This window comes from Neofelis nebulosa, chromosome 15 (genome assembly GCF_028018385.1).
Source record: "Neofelis nebulosa isolate mNeoNeb1 chromosome 15, mNeoNeb1.pri, whole genome shotgun sequence".
NCBI classification, from domain to species: domain Eukaryota; kingdom Metazoa; phylum Chordata; class Mammalia; order Carnivora; family Felidae; genus Neofelis; species Neofelis nebulosa.
The window spans coordinates 59993356-60012117 of NC_080796.1; the positions used below are offsets into that span (position 1 = coordinate 59993356).

Consider the following 18762-nt stretch of genomic DNA (forward strand, 5'->3'; position numbering starts at 1 on the left):
CAACATTTCTTTTTCCTCATTCATTTAGACAGTAGAGTACAGAGTCCAAAACACAGAAAAATTATAGGAACATATTATATTTTCATAGCCTAGTCATCTGATGAGAAGTTCTTGCAGGCGTACACACATAAGAGTATGTGTTTTCATTGTTCAAACGTGTTTTTAAACTTCAGTGGGTTCTTCCCAAGTCACTGGACTGTCTAGGAAATAGAAGATACATCCTCAGTTCAATAGTCCAGCACAAAATTAAAGGCTGCTGACCTTGAGTCTACCTCTGAGAGAGGAATGCTATTAGAACAGAAATAGCTGGAATGAGGAGCCAAGTAAATCTCACCCTCCTTGTGTATTGGTAAAAGCTAAGCCTGAATACAGTTCCCTTTTTTAAAAGAAAAATATTAAGTTACAAGGCTTCTTCACGGTATAAGATAGGAAAACATTGTCTAGAACTTTCAAAAGCAGATTTGTGTGTGTATTACTTCTCTGAGAATGAAAGTTTTACAAAACATTTGCTTTGGGTTCTTAAAAATAACAAAAGGGAGATGCCTTTCTGAAAAAGAAGCCTCTAGGAAATGTGTACGTAATCTTGAAAAGCCAGACATGAAGACAGAGATGTTAAGTCATCTTGCTTAAATAAGAAAGCGAGGAAACATAAAAAGCAATGGCTGAATCTGCATGGCAAGTAGAAAAGAGAGGAGTTAAAAATGCACAGTTGGAAAGAATAAAGAGGAAAACAACTGAGAAGAAATCAGTGAAAGTCAGAATTACAGATATTGAGGGCAGAGAACAAAAATACCTAATCAACTTGAAAAATACATGGAATAAATAATCATGGACATAAAATACCTCATGAAACCATACCCCCCAAAAAGGCTTATGTCCATAAATTCAATAGATTAATGCAGTTTTGATCAAAATAATGGAAATATATCCAAACACAGACATTTAATGGAACACTATAACATTTCAAAGGTAAGCTAAAAATTGAGAGATTATCTACAGGGGGGCATGGGTGGCTCAGTCAGTTCAGCATCTGACTGTTGATTGCAGCTCAGTTCATGATCCCACAGGTCGTGAGATCAAGCCCCGTGTTGGGTTCTGCACTGACCCTGTGGATCCTGCTTAGGATTCTCTCTCTCCTTCCCTCTCTGCCCCTTCCTGGCTTGTGCTCTCTCTCCTCTCTCTCTCAAGTAAATAAATAAAGTTTAAAATAAATAAAATAAAATAAAAGATCATCTACAAAGGAGAAAATATCAGATGAGGTTTAGCTTCTCATCTGGAACATCAAATGTTTGAAGACAGTATAGCAATTTCATCAAGTTTTGAGGAAAAATATTTTGATCCAAGAATTTCATACACATCCAAGTCATTATGTGCAAATACGACAGAGAGACTTCCTTATGTAGGGAAAAAAAAAAAAAAAAAAAAAAAAAAAAAAAAAAAAAAAAAAAAAAAAAAAAACAACTAAGGATAATGAATTTATTTACCGTTAATGATAAAATTTCCCCAACAATATTATCCAGAAGACAAAAAAGTAATTAAAAATCCCAAATTCAAGATTGAGAAAATTTGGAATTGATAAAGAAAATTGAAACTATTTAGAGAAAATAATTATGAAAAAATAATTATATAATAATTTACAAATCAGACATTAAAAATGGAAAGTGAGAAGGGCAAGGAAAGTAACAGTACACTGAATCCTGTATCATACATAAAATAGAACATCATGGAAAAATAGAGAAAGATAGCAGTAACTATCAATAGCATTAATGGGACACATAACAATTTAACTTTAGAACTGATTATAGGGGATAAAATTTAGCTTTCACTAACACCCATGTTTTTGTCTTCTTGTCAAATAGCCAGAATATATTTTCTGGGCTCCCTGCATCTGGGTGAGGTCATGTGACCAGTTTATGCCACTGTTGGAGAAACCGACCATCTCTGATTGTGTTTAGTTTTTCCACCTAGAGGACTTGGGAAGGCCCATGGAATGGTGGACCTACTAGATGGAAGGAGTCAAGGTCCCTAAGTGGCTCCAGAGAGGTTAGAAGGGATGAGGAAGAGCTTCAGAATCCTCAGATTTATGGTTTTGGTTTCTGTGTGAATCCCATTACATACAATAGAAAACACAGTAGCAATTATGGGATGCAGGATTTGATACTTGATTCACTTGAGACTTCTTGAATTTTAAGTGATTTTGTGGCAACTAGGTAGACTTAGAAATTAAAGTGTGAATATCTGAGTTAGAGTTACATGATTTGGAGGTATACACGCCAGCTTGTGTTTGAAGCAATAAGAAAAAAATGAGGATTTCCCATGAGGTTATATTTGTTCAGATATTCTAATCCTATTTTGTGCAACGCATATTTTATAGAACACATAAATTTATCTGAGTAAAGGTGTTGCTCTAACTGTAGCATATCAATCAGGTCAATCTCAGTGAACTGAAGAAGAAGGTCATAACCTCTGGACACAATTTTTGTTATTAAATGCCATTTTGGGTGGTAATCTGTATGCGTTGGCCAGAAATGTGGTCTTAGGGGCACCTGGGTGGCTCAGTCAATCAAGTGTCTGACTCTTGGTTTTGGCTCAGGTCATGATCTCACAGTTCAAGAGATCGAGCCCTGCACTGGGCTCTGTGCTGACAGCACTGAGCCTGCCTGGGATTCTCTCTCCTTCTCTCTCTCTGCCCCTGTTCATGCTCTCTCTTCCTCTCGAAAAATAAATAAATAAGCTTAAAAAAAATTGGTCTTAGCTGTAGCAGATTCTCAAATATACAACAATCCCCTCTCCTTTGTAGTAGATTCCTAAATAATTTTAAAGCAGCTGTTAGGTGGGCTAGTTGAAAGTCCTCCTGCAAAAGCACTTAGATTATTCTCTTTAATGCTGTTGGATTCTTTTTAAAGATTATTGTTAATATCAATTATTATCCTCTAGATTTTTAGTATCTAAACTAGGGTCAGCCAATGATAGTCTCTGGGCAAAATCTGGCCTATAGGCCAAATCTGTTTATATATAACCTGCAAACTAAAAATGGTTTTTACATTTTTAAATGGTTGGGGGGAAAATCAAAAGAAGAATAGTATTTTGTGACATGTGAAAATTATATGAAAATGTTATTTCAGTGTCCATAATAAACTGTTACTGGCACACAGCCATGCTTGTTTAAGTGTTGTCTATTGCTGCTTTAGCGCTACAATGGCAAAGTTGAGCAGTTGCAACACAGGCTGTCTGTAGCCTGCAAAGCCTAAAGTATTTACTATCTGGCTTTTTCAAAAATGTCTGTGATCTGATCTAGGGCAATTACAGTAAACCACTCCATTCTATAGGTGTCCAAATTTGTCTAGCATTGAATTCTTCAGCCACATTTCTCATTAGCAGGTGCATTGGGAGGTAATGTTGTCCAAATTTAAAAATTTGGTGGGATTCCACTAAGGTTATATTATAATAGAAGTGTCTTGCTCATAGATTCTCAAATTAGTGTCCAATTTCCCACGTTCTATGGTTCAGAGCTCTGGGTCATCAACTAAATACTTCTTAGAAAATGTGAGATTATCAAAACTACTTCTTGTGGGGCACCTGGCTGGGTCAGTTGGTAGAGCGTGTGACTCTTGATCTCTGGGTTGTGAGTTCAAGCCGTATGTTGGCAGTAAAGTTTACTTAATAAAAAAAAACAATTGTTTTTTAATCAAACTACTTCTTGAGAAAATTCTTTACTTGGACTCTGCTTGAGGGTAAAACTGCTCACATAAAGAGTTGGGAAGATCCTCTTGGCCAGTGATCCCAGCCAGGTTCCTCCTTTTTCTCAAAAAGGTATCTCGTGCTTTCTATCTAGGTAGCATCAATCAGAAACAAATAACTGCATTTTGGAAACCTCATGAGCTACTTTCATCTCTCATGTCCTAGCTCCTATCAATAGCCTGCCAGAGCAAATTGTATTTAAAGGAAATTGTATATGAGATGTGTTAATTATTCATCATTTTACATTTGGCAATGGAAACAGGATAGATAATTTCTGCTCCTTAAGTGAATTGATATGAGCAAACACAGACTGAGATAGTTATCAAAGCTGAGGTAACCAAGAAGCTCACCAATAAAGTGATTTAAATAAAATAGATGTTAATTTATAACTCACATAATAGCCCCAAGGTGAGTGAATCAGATTGTGTTCCATTTCAACAATCCTAGTTCTTTCTCTTATGGGGCTCTGGATGTCTTATGTCCATGCCTGCTGAGTTGAAACTGCGAACATTGCCATGTCTACATTCCAGTTCAGGGAAATCATGAAGAAAGAACAGATAGGCATCTGCCCAATGTTTTGTGACTATGACACAGAATGACATACAAATTTCTTTTCACATTTTATTGGCATAAACACAGGCACATGGCCACAACCAACTCCAAGGCTGGTTAAGTGTAGTCTCTAGATTGACAGGCAGAGAAACACAATGGGATGGCATAGAGAAGAGAACTTTGGATGGGATCATGAGGTGAGGACTTCAAGAGCACCATGTCAGTAAAGTATAAGGGAAGGTCAGGTTACAACAGGCACACAAGTGAACAAGAGGGCAGCCCACGGAAAAGGCAAACACAGCCTATTTGCTTTGATAACTGTAGTGAAGGAGGAAGAGTAAGGAACAAGGTGCACCAACAACGGTGGATGCTTTTTAAAGGAGTTGACATCAGGGGCACCTGGGTGGCCCGGTCAGTTAAGCATTCATCTTTGGTTTAGGCTCAGGTCATGATCTCAAGGTTCATGAGATGGGGCCCCTCACGGGGCTTTGCACTGACAGGGTGGAACCTTTTGGGATTCCCTCCCTCCCTCTCTACCCCTCCCCTCCTCATGCTCTCTCTTTCTCTCAAAATAAATAAATAAACCAACAAAAAAAGGGCTGACATTGGAAATTATTGATATGTATTGGCATTCGAACAAGATAAATTCAGACAAAGTCAGAAATTCTTCTGAATTTAGGACAGTCTAAATTCTTCAAAATTTGGTAGCTTCTGACTAAGAGATCAAGATGATGAAGATGCCTTTCTTGTGGATTTAAACTTGCTCTCTTAATGGTGACACCTTCATACTTTGTGAATTTTCCAGAGAGTTTACTGAGATATTGTAATGCAGGAGTAATGTCAGCCATCACTGTACTACCAGTGCCCAGGACAGAAAGAAGTCCTAAATAAATGTCTGTGGAAGAAAAAGGAAGGAAAGGAAAGACATAGAAAGGTAGAAGAGAAAAGGAGAAAGAGGAGAGGGCAGGTGAAAAAGAGGAAGGAGAGAGATGGAAAGGGAGGGAGATGTGGTACAAGATGTGAACACCCGAAGGTTGGGGTGAGCTTTTGATGGATGGTAGATGAACAGCATTTGGATGATTTTTCATTCCTCTTTTTTCAGTCCCTTCCTCTCTCACTACCTCCAGTGCCTTCTTGGTCTATTCTGGCCATGGGTGACCTTGTTAGTGAGGTGACCTCAGGAGACGTGCTGCCTTTCCACCGCATCCCCTCATGGGCATTTTCTTATTTGTCTGTTTATTTTAGAGTCAAAGTGTGGAGGATCTTAATAAATCACTCAGCAAATGTTCATAACCATTGAGGCAAAATGCATGAGAAATAGCTGAAACTTGATTAGTTTGAGTTTGGGAAGACTGCTTACTAACTATAATGTTGAGTGAATTACAAAGTTCCAGTTTCTATCTCATAGGGCCTTTCTGAGAATGGCATGTATAATTTAACTGAAGGTATTTTTGTATCTCTTTTTATAAAAATATGATTTTTTTCACTAATATAACTTATCTTCATGGTATTTCATTTAGGCTGAAATATTTTCTTTTATTATATCTAACAGGGATAAGAACCTCCTATCCCTATGGGGACCAGGAAGACAGAAAGCATGTGACCTGTCTGAAGCAGAAGCCATTAGTCAGTGACAATTGGTATTATTCCTCCAGCAATGCAGGAATAGTTTCACACAATCAATTGATTTTTCAAACCAATCCTCAAATCATCATCATTATGTGAGACCTTCTGATTGTTATTTTTTTAAAAATACTACAGACAAAACAGTGTAGGGGGGAGGGGGGAGTAAATGTGGCCTATGTGCTGTCAGTTTGCAACATGTACCCTAAAACTGAATTGAAGAAATGTGGGGATGCGTGTACCTCACACGATATCACATAACGATGCAAAAGTTTAAAAAATTGTTTTCAATGTTTGTTTATTTTTGAGAGAGACACAGAGACGGAGTGTGAGCTCCCAGAGGAGGGGGAGGGGGAGAGAAAACAGGAGACAGAATCTGAAGCAGGCTCCAGGCTCTGAGCTCAGCGCAGAGCTCGATGTGGGGCTCTAACTCAGGAACTATGAGATCATGACCTGAGCCGAAATTGGACGCTTAACCAACTGAGCCACCCAGGCGCCCCGAGATGCAAAAGTTTAAAATGGGTGCTTCTAGAATGTTCAATAACATTCCTGTTCATCCGTGGTTAGTAAAAATTTAGCAGAAATATACAGGTACCAAAATGGTGTGTACATAAGGAGGTGATAATTTAGAAAGAATATGGTTTTTTAAAATGCATTTTATGTTTTTGTGAAAAACAATTTTTAATAAGTAAATATTTATAAATTTATCCAGCTGACTTTCAACCCATAGTTTCCTGCCTTGTAGCATATTAAACAATGTGCCAAATGTATTCTGCGAATCAAGAAAACAACTTGCATTTAAATCACCAAAACTAGGTGGCCCTATCACCGAGGAGCGACCAGTTAATTTACTTAGGCGAGCAGGTTGCACAGAGGAAGAAAATGATAACGCAACAAGCTTTCGAAGAGCTGACCCTCTTCTGAGAGTTAACCTTTGTGCTCACAAATAGTTATCTGAAATATTTCCAAGGTATGAATGGAAATAACGGCAGATTGCATTACCTACATCCCGAAGGTCAGAGGTTCGGATTACCAAGGTAATGAAACTTCAGTGAGCTGCTGCAGATCCATTAGGTTTGTCAGTTTTTATAAGCATGCTTACTTCGGGCTTCCAATTACAACGTAAAGGACCTATATTGGCGAAAATTCAGCAGCTGGATCTTAACAGCAGTATTCAAATGTCAGATGAGGGGCAGGACATCCACCTTTATGAGCAGGCTCTTAAGATGAACCAGGTGGGGTGGGTAAAGTAGAGGAAGAGGGAGATGAGGGAAAATATATCATAACAATCCATCTCCAGATAAAAACTTCATATTTTTCCCAGAGGTGTCTCAGAGGGTAATCATAAGCATCAATTAACTTCCGTTCTTCCATTCAAATGGTTTAAGAGATCCCAATAAAGGTGACACTGATTATTAGAAACCTGCAACCTTATAAAAACCCTAGGGTTACTTAGCGGCAACGGAGATCAACACAACCAGTACAGATTTTAATTTACAATTAATGTCGCCTAATACTGGTTTTAATTCGCACCTGATGCAACATGAAAGCAAATTCACTCAGATGTTCTCAGTGGTACAGGAAGCATGTCTTAGGCTGTAACAAAACTCAAAAGTTGAGTCAAAATCACGTGGTTGCTACTCACCAACCAGGAGTAGACTTGTATCTTTCTATGTAATAGTAGATAATTACCCTGGTGGGTACAGTTTTCTTTCATAAGAGAAACATTTTAACTGGGGATTTCTAAATCAGGTATTTCTCAATATTTGGTACTACTGATACTTAGAAGAATGGTTACAATACATATTTCCATGATAAACGGGGTTGTTTTCTGTTTTTTAATATTTTTTAATGTTTATTTATTTTTGAGAAACAGAGAGACAGAGAGACAGAGAGAGTGTGAGAGGGGGAGGGCCACAGAGAGAGGGAGGCACAGAATCTGAAGCAAGCTGGAAGTCATGGACTGCGAGATCATGACCCAGCAGAAGTCGCACCCTTAACTGAGCCACCCAGGCACCCCACGTGTTGTTATTTTCGGATTATGATAATGGATCACTACAAATTAACAGGTTCACTATTAAATGCTACTCTATTGGCCAACTAGACCTGAAACTTCAGTTATTGTGGTTTCTAAAAAGTGGCCGAGCAGATTAGATCCATCTGTGAGCTGTTTTAACTGCCCATAAAGGTATGTTCTGAATGGGGCCAGGGTGAACCCCCTGCATTATGGAAGCAAGTCCAGTGATGACGTCCAGGCTCCATTTTCCTGTGCCAAGCTGGAATTGTGCCTACAACCAGGGTTGAAGATGATTCACTCAGAAAAATCCCTCACATTACAACGCTACTCAGTGGTTCTTGCTAATAAGTGAGGAGTTACAAGATGGAGGGCAGAGCTTTTTTTAGGACAGTGCACAATATTGCACTGTATCAAATTAATATGTGGCCATTTCAATACAACTGGCTGGTCTGACAGAAAATACACTTCCAACCAAAAGGAATGGAAGAGGTAGAGAAGCCCCAGGAAGGATGTAGAAGCAGGGAGAGAGAGTCTGACTCTGAAGAACAGCGCAGAAATCTTGGCTTTTTGCTGTGTGTGTGTGTGTGTTTAACATGTCTATTTTAAATTCATTTTTGGTACTAATACATTAAGGGGAAAGAAAGGCATGAGAAGCTTACTTACTCGGTTTAGCCCATGTCACATCTATGGCTGTGTGGTTAAGAACATTTGCAGTGAGATTGGCTCCCCTCTCTGGAAGACCAGCTAATGTCGTCACGGTAGCTGGTTGGCTTGGTGTAAAACCCACGCCGTTGTGTACAAAGACCTTATACTCGTACGTTGTAAACCTAAAAGGTTGTTTTTTAAAAGGTCATTATAAATTTCTCTTTTACAGCAAACAAAACACACAATTTTCTTTTTCCTCACAGAATACAGGATTTCCTTCAAAATGCACAATTTTCTGTTTCCCCTAAAAAATAGAATTATCTTCCTTTTCCTCCCTACACAAAGGCATATCACTGTTTTCGTAACTCTGGAGCCTTCACCAGAGTGTCAGGAAAAATATTTTATTAGGAATGCTAAAGCAAACACCCACTGTTTAAAACAAATGCAGCTTATCATTTTCTCATTCTTATTGTTTTCAGAAGTGGTAAGGATTACAGCTCAATTCAAGATGCAATTACAAATCTGGCAACCTGCCAGCTTTCTATCTGAATTTGATCCAGAGAGTTTTATGCTCTTCTTTTGGGGGAAACTCATCCATTTTCAAATATCAGAATCCCTCATCACCGTTTTCTTCCTGTACCTATACTTTCTCCCCATAATCTCATTGGAAGATAGATAAACCCCTAAATTAAATCGTAACTGTGACCAAAGTGTACAACATTCTCCCGCGGAGAGTTTTGCTATAGCGAGCTGTATTTTGCAATCGTGTGAACATATTTCCTTGAGTCAGTACAGTGGAAGCTGAATATTGCTTTGCAGAAGGAGCAAAGTGGGTACTGGGTATGGAAATGTCATATGACGAATATTTCCCAAGTCATATACAAAATCAATGATTGAGTAAAGCCATCAATTCTTTATCCTTTTTGGTTCTTACAGGCAGAAGACTATCATGCTCTCTTTGTTTGGTTCAAAACCGCCCAGATAGGAAGATGTTATTTCTAGACACAGTCATATGTTATTTATAGACCCCGTCTGGACAATAGCTTGGATCGGGAAACTTGCTTAAACGTGTTGCATGACACATAACTATTCCCGGAGCCATCCAGTACTCAGGACGAGTGCTGGTTTCAGATCATCGTCACCTTATTTGGGTTTCCCACATCATCCAGGATGCCTTGTATCCAATGTGGGGCCTGTGGAATTTGTCTCGGTGAGTCACAACTCATCAGGCATGACAAAGAGTAGACGCCATTTGCAGGATTCTGCAAAATAACTGTCGGGATTCTCCCAGCATTTTGCTCCCACCTTTGTAGAGGTCTGTTTGTCTCATCTCACTCACAGCCCAAAGACATGGGGCTCTGCCTCAGCCACATGGAACGTGTTGCTCTGCTGTAGTGACAGGAAAGCGCTTCGGGATTTCTTGGAAGCTGTTTATCTGTTTTCCCCAAATAAGTACTAGCATCAGATTTCTACATTTGTCTGTTTTACCCTTTCTCCTCATGTTTTTCTTTCCTTTTTTTCTGCTGTGTAAGCTGTAATGTGTTGAATTGTGTCCACCCTCAAAATATGTTTAAGTCGTAACCCCTGGTACCTGTGAGCTGAACTTAGGTGGAAATAGGATTTTTGCAGATATAATCAAGTTGAGGTCTTACTAGATTTGGGAGAGCCCTAAATTCAACTGACTGATATCTTTATAAGAGAAAACAGAGGAAATTTTTGATAAGGAGACACATAGGGGGACACACAGAGAGAAGAAGGCCATGTGAAGTGGGGGCAGAAATTAAAGTTATACGGTCACAAGCGAAGGAACAACTGGGACGACCAGAAGTTGGAAAAAGTGAGGAACAATTTTTCCTCGGAGACTGGAGGGAGCATAGCTCTGACAACACCTTGAGTTTAGATTCTTAGCTTCCAGAAATGTGAGAGAATAAATTTCTGTTGTTTTATGCCACCCAGTCTGTTTCTGGCAACCCCGGGAAACTAATGCAAATGCTTTCAGCAAGTGCCAAATAGTTGACTGGACCAAGACAATTGGAAAGATAATAATAACCTTTACTTAGTAGTCAATTTGTTTCAGGAATTTTCCACATGCATTAACTCACTACCTCACAATTACCACATAAGGTGCTATTATGACAACTATTTTGAAAATGAGGAAAATAAAGCTCAAAGAGTTAAATCACTTGCCCAATTTGTCAAGCTGGTGAGACAGTGCAGATTCAAGCCCAGCAGTCTGATTCTAGAGCCTGCTCTTTTAGCCATGATGCTATGCTGCCAACATAATAATGATGGTGATAATAATAGCAATAATAATCTTAAGGATAATCTGATCTGTCAATACTTGGATGATGTCATATGACTAGGGCTTGACCTTTGAGTTATTTTTCTGGCAGTGGGGATAGATTTTTGCTTAGGTATCCAAACAGTCTCACCAAATTTCCTCTGTAACCACCAGTATGAATTTGAAGGATGGTGAGTTGGGGTTAAGAGGGTAGCAAGTCTGTGACAAAAGAATGAAACAAAAGCTAATGGCTCACATGGGAATTGAACCAGCGACCTTGGCTTCATTAGCTCTCTCCCTGAGTGAAATACTTTTAATTGTGTTTTACTTCATAAAATGGCTTAAAACAAATTTAGCTAGAGGCTGGATGCCTAATCTTCCCTCCTACAATATTTGAATTTTTCTTCCACATGTCTGTGCTATTATTCATTTAGTAATCTTTATGGCTTTAAATGGATACCATTTGTGTGATTCTTTTCTGCAAGTGGAATTAATATCATCAGGTGAATAAGTGATAAATTGTAAAAAATTCTGTAGGGCCTCAGTTTGTCATGTGGCAATTTAAGCTATTTCATTATAATTTAGGTGTGGTAAAATACATGCTTTATATCTACACAGCAGAAATTGAGGCCATATAGATATATGTAACTGAAAAGTCCTGTTTGCAAAGCAGTATTTAGAATTTTTGAGTGAGACCTGACTCTAACTCAAATAATAAAAAACCTGCTCCATCTTTGAGGTAAGAAAACTAAGACTCTGAGAAGTTAAGTGGCTTTGCCTGAGGTTATACCATTAGTTAAGATGACTGAGAAAGCTGTACTCTCCTCAATTTCTAATATTAAATTCTTTCCACTATTTATTATTTTATTTAATTGAGAAATCAATAGGCATTTGACTTGAAGTTCATGTATTTGTCTTTTGCATTTTCTTTAACTTTCACGGTTAAGTTAAAATTTTCAGGATATAAGATCTTGGATTCTCATACATGGAATACTAAAATACACTGTTTCCATTGGCATCCCAAACCTAATCTTTATGTTAGTTAATATAGATACTTACGACTACGTGGGTCAGTTTATATTTTATCTCTTCGTGTCAAAAAAGAATGTATATATTAGTGTGCTTAAAGTGGTATTTTTTCATCTACTCAAGGTGTGTTATTTTTTAGATGGACCTACGTGTTGATTATTAACATCACATGCGATATGCCATTTCGTTAATAATAAGAGAATACTTATGAAAGAAAAAATGTTAGATGGATTGACATCATATACTCATGCAAAATGTATGCATATCAACCAATTTCTTCTCCAAATACTAATCGTGTTCTCTAGGTATGTCTTGAAAAATGTACCATTTGAAACCCTGTAGCAAACAGCTTTTGACATCTGCAAAGTGAATGAACACTTAGAGTCTATCTGTAGCCAGTAAAACCAACTGTTTGGGGTCAACTTAGGATGACTGGGCTATTACAATGGTTATTCTCTAGGGGCGCCTGGATGTCTCAGTCGGTTAAGTGCCCAACTTCAGCTCAGGTCAAGATCTCATCGTTTGTGGGTTCGAGCCCTGGGTCTGGCTCTGTGCTGACAGCTTAGAGCCCGCTTCAGATTCTGTGTCTCCTTCTCTCTCTGCCCCTCCACCACTCATGCTCTTGTCTCTCTCAAAAAATAAATGAACATCGAAAAAATTAAAAAAAAACCCAATAGTTATTCTGTAAATCACTAATTTGTTTGAGACCATCCTCAAGCCCCTCCCTTCACCAAAGAAAACAGAAAATAGAAAACCTTGTTGTGTTGTACAAATGACTATGGTATTTTTCCTTGTAAAAGATAATTTATATTAAAAACTTATTTATGGAACAGTACTCATTTCAAGGTTCAGTTGTTATTACTCAAGTGAATTAGAAGGTTAGGTTCTGTTCAAATGCTGAAGCTTTTATGACCCCAGGAATCTGTTTATGTACAGAGTAGAAAATTGCATAAGTGAACGAATGGATATTTCATAGTTACTAAGGCATTCGGTCTCATAACTTTCAGGTCATATATAATTTGGTAGATTAGTGTCACAAAAACCTATCTGTCCAATAGAGAAATAAGCCCTACAGAAACTTTGGCAAGATGTTTCTTTTACACATTATACTGGTCTCTCTTGTTTGGTACATCATTTCGTTTATTCATTCATTTGTTCACTCATTCAGGAGTATCTATTGAACACTCACAACATCCTAGGTGCTAACCATCGTAACAAATGTCATATCTGTTCTCCTGGAGTACGTATGCTTTACAGAAATATATTTTTAAATGAAACCCCTAAAAATGTGTTCATTGATTCCTTTCTCTTCAAACGTGCGTCAGAGAGAACATCTAATCTAACCTTATCCAGTCAGGACGTCTTCACAGAGGAGGTAACATTTGGGTTAGGTGTTGATGACAAGCACCATACTGTCCAGTGGAGACATGTGTCTAGTGGGAAGAACTATTCCATGGCAAAACGTGTGGAGGCTTGTATCTTGAAAGGGTCTGATGTGTTTTTGTAACCAATAAAATTCTTCAGTGCAGCCACAGAATGCCTCAGGTCGTTTTCATCAGAATTAAAAATGTGTCAACATTATTGATGTCCTAACAGAATTCATGTGTCAATATTGTCACCAGTATAAATCATGCTTCTGAAAATGCAAGCTATTCAGCCGCTTCTCCCACTAACTCTCTTCATATCTGCCACAAGCCAACGGATGCTCCAGTGCGGCATCACACGTGGGGGGATTATAGAAGCCAGCTGGCTGTTCCTTACATCCCCAAATCCTTTGTGGGGATGAACAAGTAAACCAATGAAAACGCGACACCGTTTCTACTGCTGAAATCTGCAGTTATTTGAGTATCTCAATGATGGTATCTACCTTTTCTTTATACCACTTATGTGCTGTTTCTAAAAATGCTACTGAAGATTTCTTCTTTTGATATTGAAGAGTAATGCTTATCACCCTTGGAAGTTTTCATAATATGGTACTTTCTAGGTTGTGAAGGCAAGTTGCAGCTCTCATCTCAAGAGCCCATCTATATTTATGCTACAGAATGCCACACCTAAAATAATTATACTGTAATTTCTGGCTTTGTTGTACTATGCCATCATGTTAGAAGGAAATGCAAAGAAACCAGAATTTTTTTGTTTGTTTTTGAATAAAATATTAGGGGAAAAAATTCCTAGGACAAAATGCATTCTTCCGCATTTGGAGGCTCATTTTTCATGAGGAAAGGTTTCATATGATGGCACTTGGAAAAAGATAGCTTGAGGTAAATTTAGAACAATGAAAAAAAAATCTCAATGAGAAATGCACCGTGAGTCTAGTACTGTAATGTCAATGTGAAAGAGACACATAGTTGCTCATTTTGAATCAGGTACCTTGCTATGAGATTGCACACCAATACTCAGAAGTCGGCTTTCATTCTGAGAGTCAACATGGACTAACATTTTGATATTAACAAAGAAAATAATAGGCTCTACCTCATGTTAGTATGCATGGGAGAAGAGTCTTCTTCCTCTCACCCTCTGTGTGTACAAAGTTAATTTTTACTTAACAGCTACAGCTTAAATATACACTTACACTACAGAAACAGGTGCCATGGAACCGGCCCAATCTTTCTATATTAGCAAAGCAGGACCTGTCAGCTATGTACACTTGATCTTATTGTGAAGGAGGGGAATGAAAAGTACATTCTTTAGAATATTATCCCCTAGAACCTACACCCTCTTTTAGGGCTTGAAACATTTCATTTTGGAAGGTTTCAAAAAATTAGAAACTATGTCAGTAAAATAGAAACTTAGATTTTGTGGTATATTTAGCCAAAGAATTTAATTTTAAAACACTCGAGTCCAACCGTTCTTTGAAAATAAGATGAATATTTAATTTTGAATACTTTCATTTAAAGATAAGTCAGTTAGTGGATCCTTGAGGAGTCACACGGAGGCCTCTTTTCCGACTGTCATTGTGAAAGAAAACAGACATTTATAAATAATATAAAGGAACAGGAGTTAGAACATACCACCCTTTATAAACTTAATCACAGCTAAGTTATTATAATCTACAAGTCATAATCTGTTATTTCTTATAACTTGTTCTTCCTACATCAAATCCAAAACAAAAAAGGAGGGCATGCCATCATTGTGTTCTTGGTAGTTTTGTTTGATCACTCAGAAAACAAGGCACTGCAAATCATGAGCGTGGGTTGATGTTAACAGTGAAGGAGGTCGCTGCCCCCTTTAAACCCTGTCGGGCTCACCTCAGCAGCACCAGATGATAACAGCATGTTTACCAGGCTTTCCAAGTGATGAAAATGTCAGGGAATCCGAAGTTATGGTTCCCCCAACAACCATAACTTGGCTGTTTTGCACTATTAAGGAAGGAAAGTTAGAAACTGACATGTCATATAAGCCTAGAGTTACTTGAGTCTGTCTACACAGAGCAAAATTCAATAATGAGGCAACTTGGATGTGTAAGTCAGACAAAATCACCCCTTACCCAAGATGAACATAAGAACAAAAGAATTTTTGTTTCAACTAAATTATCTAGGTAGTTAGCTCCAAATATTCCATTTGGTACATGGAGATATAAAGGAAAAAAAAACTACCAGAATGATTTGAATTTCAGAATATAATAACAATTTAGATAATTGCTATGCTTTCTATAGATCACACGCACGTAGCTAACCAGAATATACCACTGACCAAGGGAATTGACCTTAATATATATTTACACTCACAGATACATCCATAAAGGGATGCCCAGTGAACCTCAAGTTAATTTTACTTTTTATATCAAGAGAAGGTCCATTTTTAAAGCTGATTCTAGATGTAGCTATGGTGATATCAGGTCAAGTTGGGAAGAAACACTTCAATGTTCCACTTATTTATGTATATGTAAGGTAAGAAGGAAATAAGGAATGGTGGAGTCTGAGGTGAATAGGAAATTTCATATTCTTCGTAAAGGCATTCAATTACGCCCCCACCCTAAAAACAGCCAGCCAAACAAGTCAGCAAGACAAATCAAAGCCAAAGGGTGGGGTCATTGAATAGCTGCTAGACAGGTGTGTAACAAAGTGAGCTGAGGGCTCAGGTACTCCCCTCTGCGATCTGAGAGGCTGCTAGTTTACCAGCAGGGGTGATGAACCCTGACTGCCAGCGGTCAAGGTGGGTAATGGCGACATCTACCAAAAAAGATCACTTCTTAACAGCAAAACAGTCACAGCCCATAGTGCCCACCAGTGGACTAATTTCCAGTTTTCTCTCAGAGTTTTGAGAGAACCCTCCATGGGCTAAAGGGGCCTCTAGCTTTGTTTGGACTTATAAAGGATATAAGGCTAAAAAAAAAAAAATTTCTCATAATGTGAGACACACACCATTTATTTTTAATATTAAAAAGAAATGCATATTGTTTCTTATCACAAGCTGCTTACATGGGTCATATCAATTATTTGAATAAAAAAGAATTTTTTTTTGCTAGTCCTAGCAGAAAACAAAACAAAACAAAACAAAACAAAAAACAGAACAAAAAACCCTTGACATTTAGCATTATGAGGCTAGTCAAAATACCTCCTCAGCACATTGGTTAGATGTATACTTCCCTTCTAGAAGCAGCTGTCAACAAAGTGGTTATGTCACCTTATGTTTCACTTAATTTGTGGAGATTTAACTATATTTCTTTTCTTAAATCTTAGATTTGGACCTCTCATTAAAAATTCTTAAAGGCATCACTAAAATTCAATAATAAATGTTTGACTTTGGTCCAATTCTTTAATAAGTTTTCATTTCTTCTATAAAGAAACATTAACTTTCTGAGATTTATTCTCTTTTTCAGATGAACATCTCATGGCTAAACATCTGACTATAATGTTAAATAGTCAAGTCCTATTTATATTGGAAAATGCTATATTTAAGGCACTTAGAGTTCACAGGTCATAGAAAGCTACTTTTCTATATGATTTCCCTAGGTAGTGTTGGTGACTATGCAGTTAACTGAGATGAAAGCAATTAATACGTGTACAGCCATGTCTGTGATGTGTTTTCCTCCACTAGAGTGTAAGGTCTTTGAGGGCAAGAGTTATGCTGAATTCACTTTTGTTTCTCATCCCCGTGCCTTTCAGCATATAGTAAGCAAGAAGAAATAATTACAGAACGATGTTGGGTTAAGTGAATAATGAACCCAAAATAGTGGAGAATAGTCTAGTGACCATGATGATTGAGGTGGACTTACAAAAATGGCAATTTCCTGGGGTTCACTCTATTGCTTCATCAGATTTACATATTGCTTCCCCCCAAGAACCTTAGAATATCTGTAAGGTTTTCCCCACCACAATCCTTTAAGATGGGCAGGGGATTTTCCTTGGTTTTATCCATTCCCCAAAGATAATAACACTACAATTAATATTCCTAAGGCACAGAGAAATGAAATAACTCACTGTTTACTGAGTTACTGTCTTCTTTCATTTAATAACCATCCGAGGGCCCACCACGTGCTGGGCAGGATGCTAGGGACTGAGGGTACGGGGGTCACCAAGAGAAAACCCTGCCTCACGGTGGATCTGACGATACAGTGGGGTGTCCAGCCAAGCAGCCAGGCCAGTACATTACAGTGACAATAGTGATATATGAGGGCGTTTGAAGGATACCTGAAAGGGGCAGCTGAGTCAGACCAGCAAGAGTGGGCAGGGAAGCCCACTTTCAGACCAAGATGTGAAGGGTAATCTAGTCAGACAAAAGGGAGAGGACGGCAATGGGGGGGGAAGGTGAGTTAGCAAGTGGTCCATGTCAGAGGCACTGGAAGTGATGTTCATGAGGCTGGAAGGGAGCCCAGGTGGGGAAGGGGGGCGGGGGAGGCAAGGCCAGAGCTGTAAACAGAGTTCAGGGTAGAGCTAGTCAGTGGGGCATCCAGGAAAATGATTAAGCTGATAGAAAAGTTATTAAAAAAAACGTGTCTGAAAAGTGTTCATAAAATAATATTTGCGGGGTTTTTTGTTGTTGTTTTGCTTTTGTTTTTCTTTTGCAATCTGATTGCATTGCTTGGACTCAGCAAAGCTGAGAAGTCATTTAATCCCATCCAATCTCCTCATTTTATAGACAACAAAAGTTAAGCCCAGAGAAAGTAGGTGACTTGCATAAGGTCACAAACCTGGCTCTCCAGCTCAGGGTGACACAGACCCAGATCTGCGGTTCCTCCCACACACTGCTCTCTGCTGACATTGCCTATTTGCCTGTTTCCTGGTTCCTTTGAATCCTCGGTTGAATTCTTCTGAGTCCCAGGTGTGCTAAGTAAATAATTTTTGTGTGGACTGAATCGATTATAACAATTATTTTCCAGAAGTTATAGTAAACATGTTGTCAGTGCCCAGTCATTCCCCCCGTTTCGAATATGCTTGCTATTTCCAAACTCTTCAATTAAGTTTTCATGTCTTGCTGGAGCTGTGATAAAGGCAATAGGTTAAGGCTCCAACATGTACAAGTTCGACTTCAAAAGGCTTATTTTAAGCATACAGTTAAGATGGCAAACATTAAACATGCTGACCGTTGCAGTTCGATGATTAATGCCACAGATAATAACCGAACATGTTTTATTGCACAACTGATAACATGCTCACACAATGAAGACACTAAGATACTTTGAACTATTCAACGTGCCCAAGACTAAATGCCAGCATTTGTTTTTATAGTTTTTGTAATCTCACCTGCTAAGACCCTTATCTTCATAAAACCACTGAGTTCCTGAATAAATATTGTGCCACAGATTTAAATCTTCTGGGGGATTTGATGCAAGTGGTTGCTGGATTTTACGTCTGAGAAGCTCATATCTAAAGCAAAAGACAAGCAGAAACATCAGGATTATCTCAACTAATGTTATTACCAAAATTCAGGT

General features: G+C 38.3%; 1 protein-coding gene across 2 annotated transcripts in view; it reads right to left on the reverse strand.

Moving 5' to 3' along the window:
* The window catches only part of USH2A (usherin), a 745506-nt gene that overhangs the window by 219899 nt on the left and 506845 nt on the right, over positions 1–18762 (reverse strand). For both annotated transcript variants that reach the window (XM_058701414.1, XM_058701413.1), the window contains 2 exons: positions 18575–18697; positions 8597–8760 (listed from right to left, as the gene is read on the reverse strand). In XM_058701414.1, coding sequence (XP_058557397.1) covers positions 8597–8760; positions 18575–18697 — 287 coding nt within the window. The remainder of the gene's footprint in view (positions 1–8596; positions 8761–18574; positions 18698–18762) is intronic.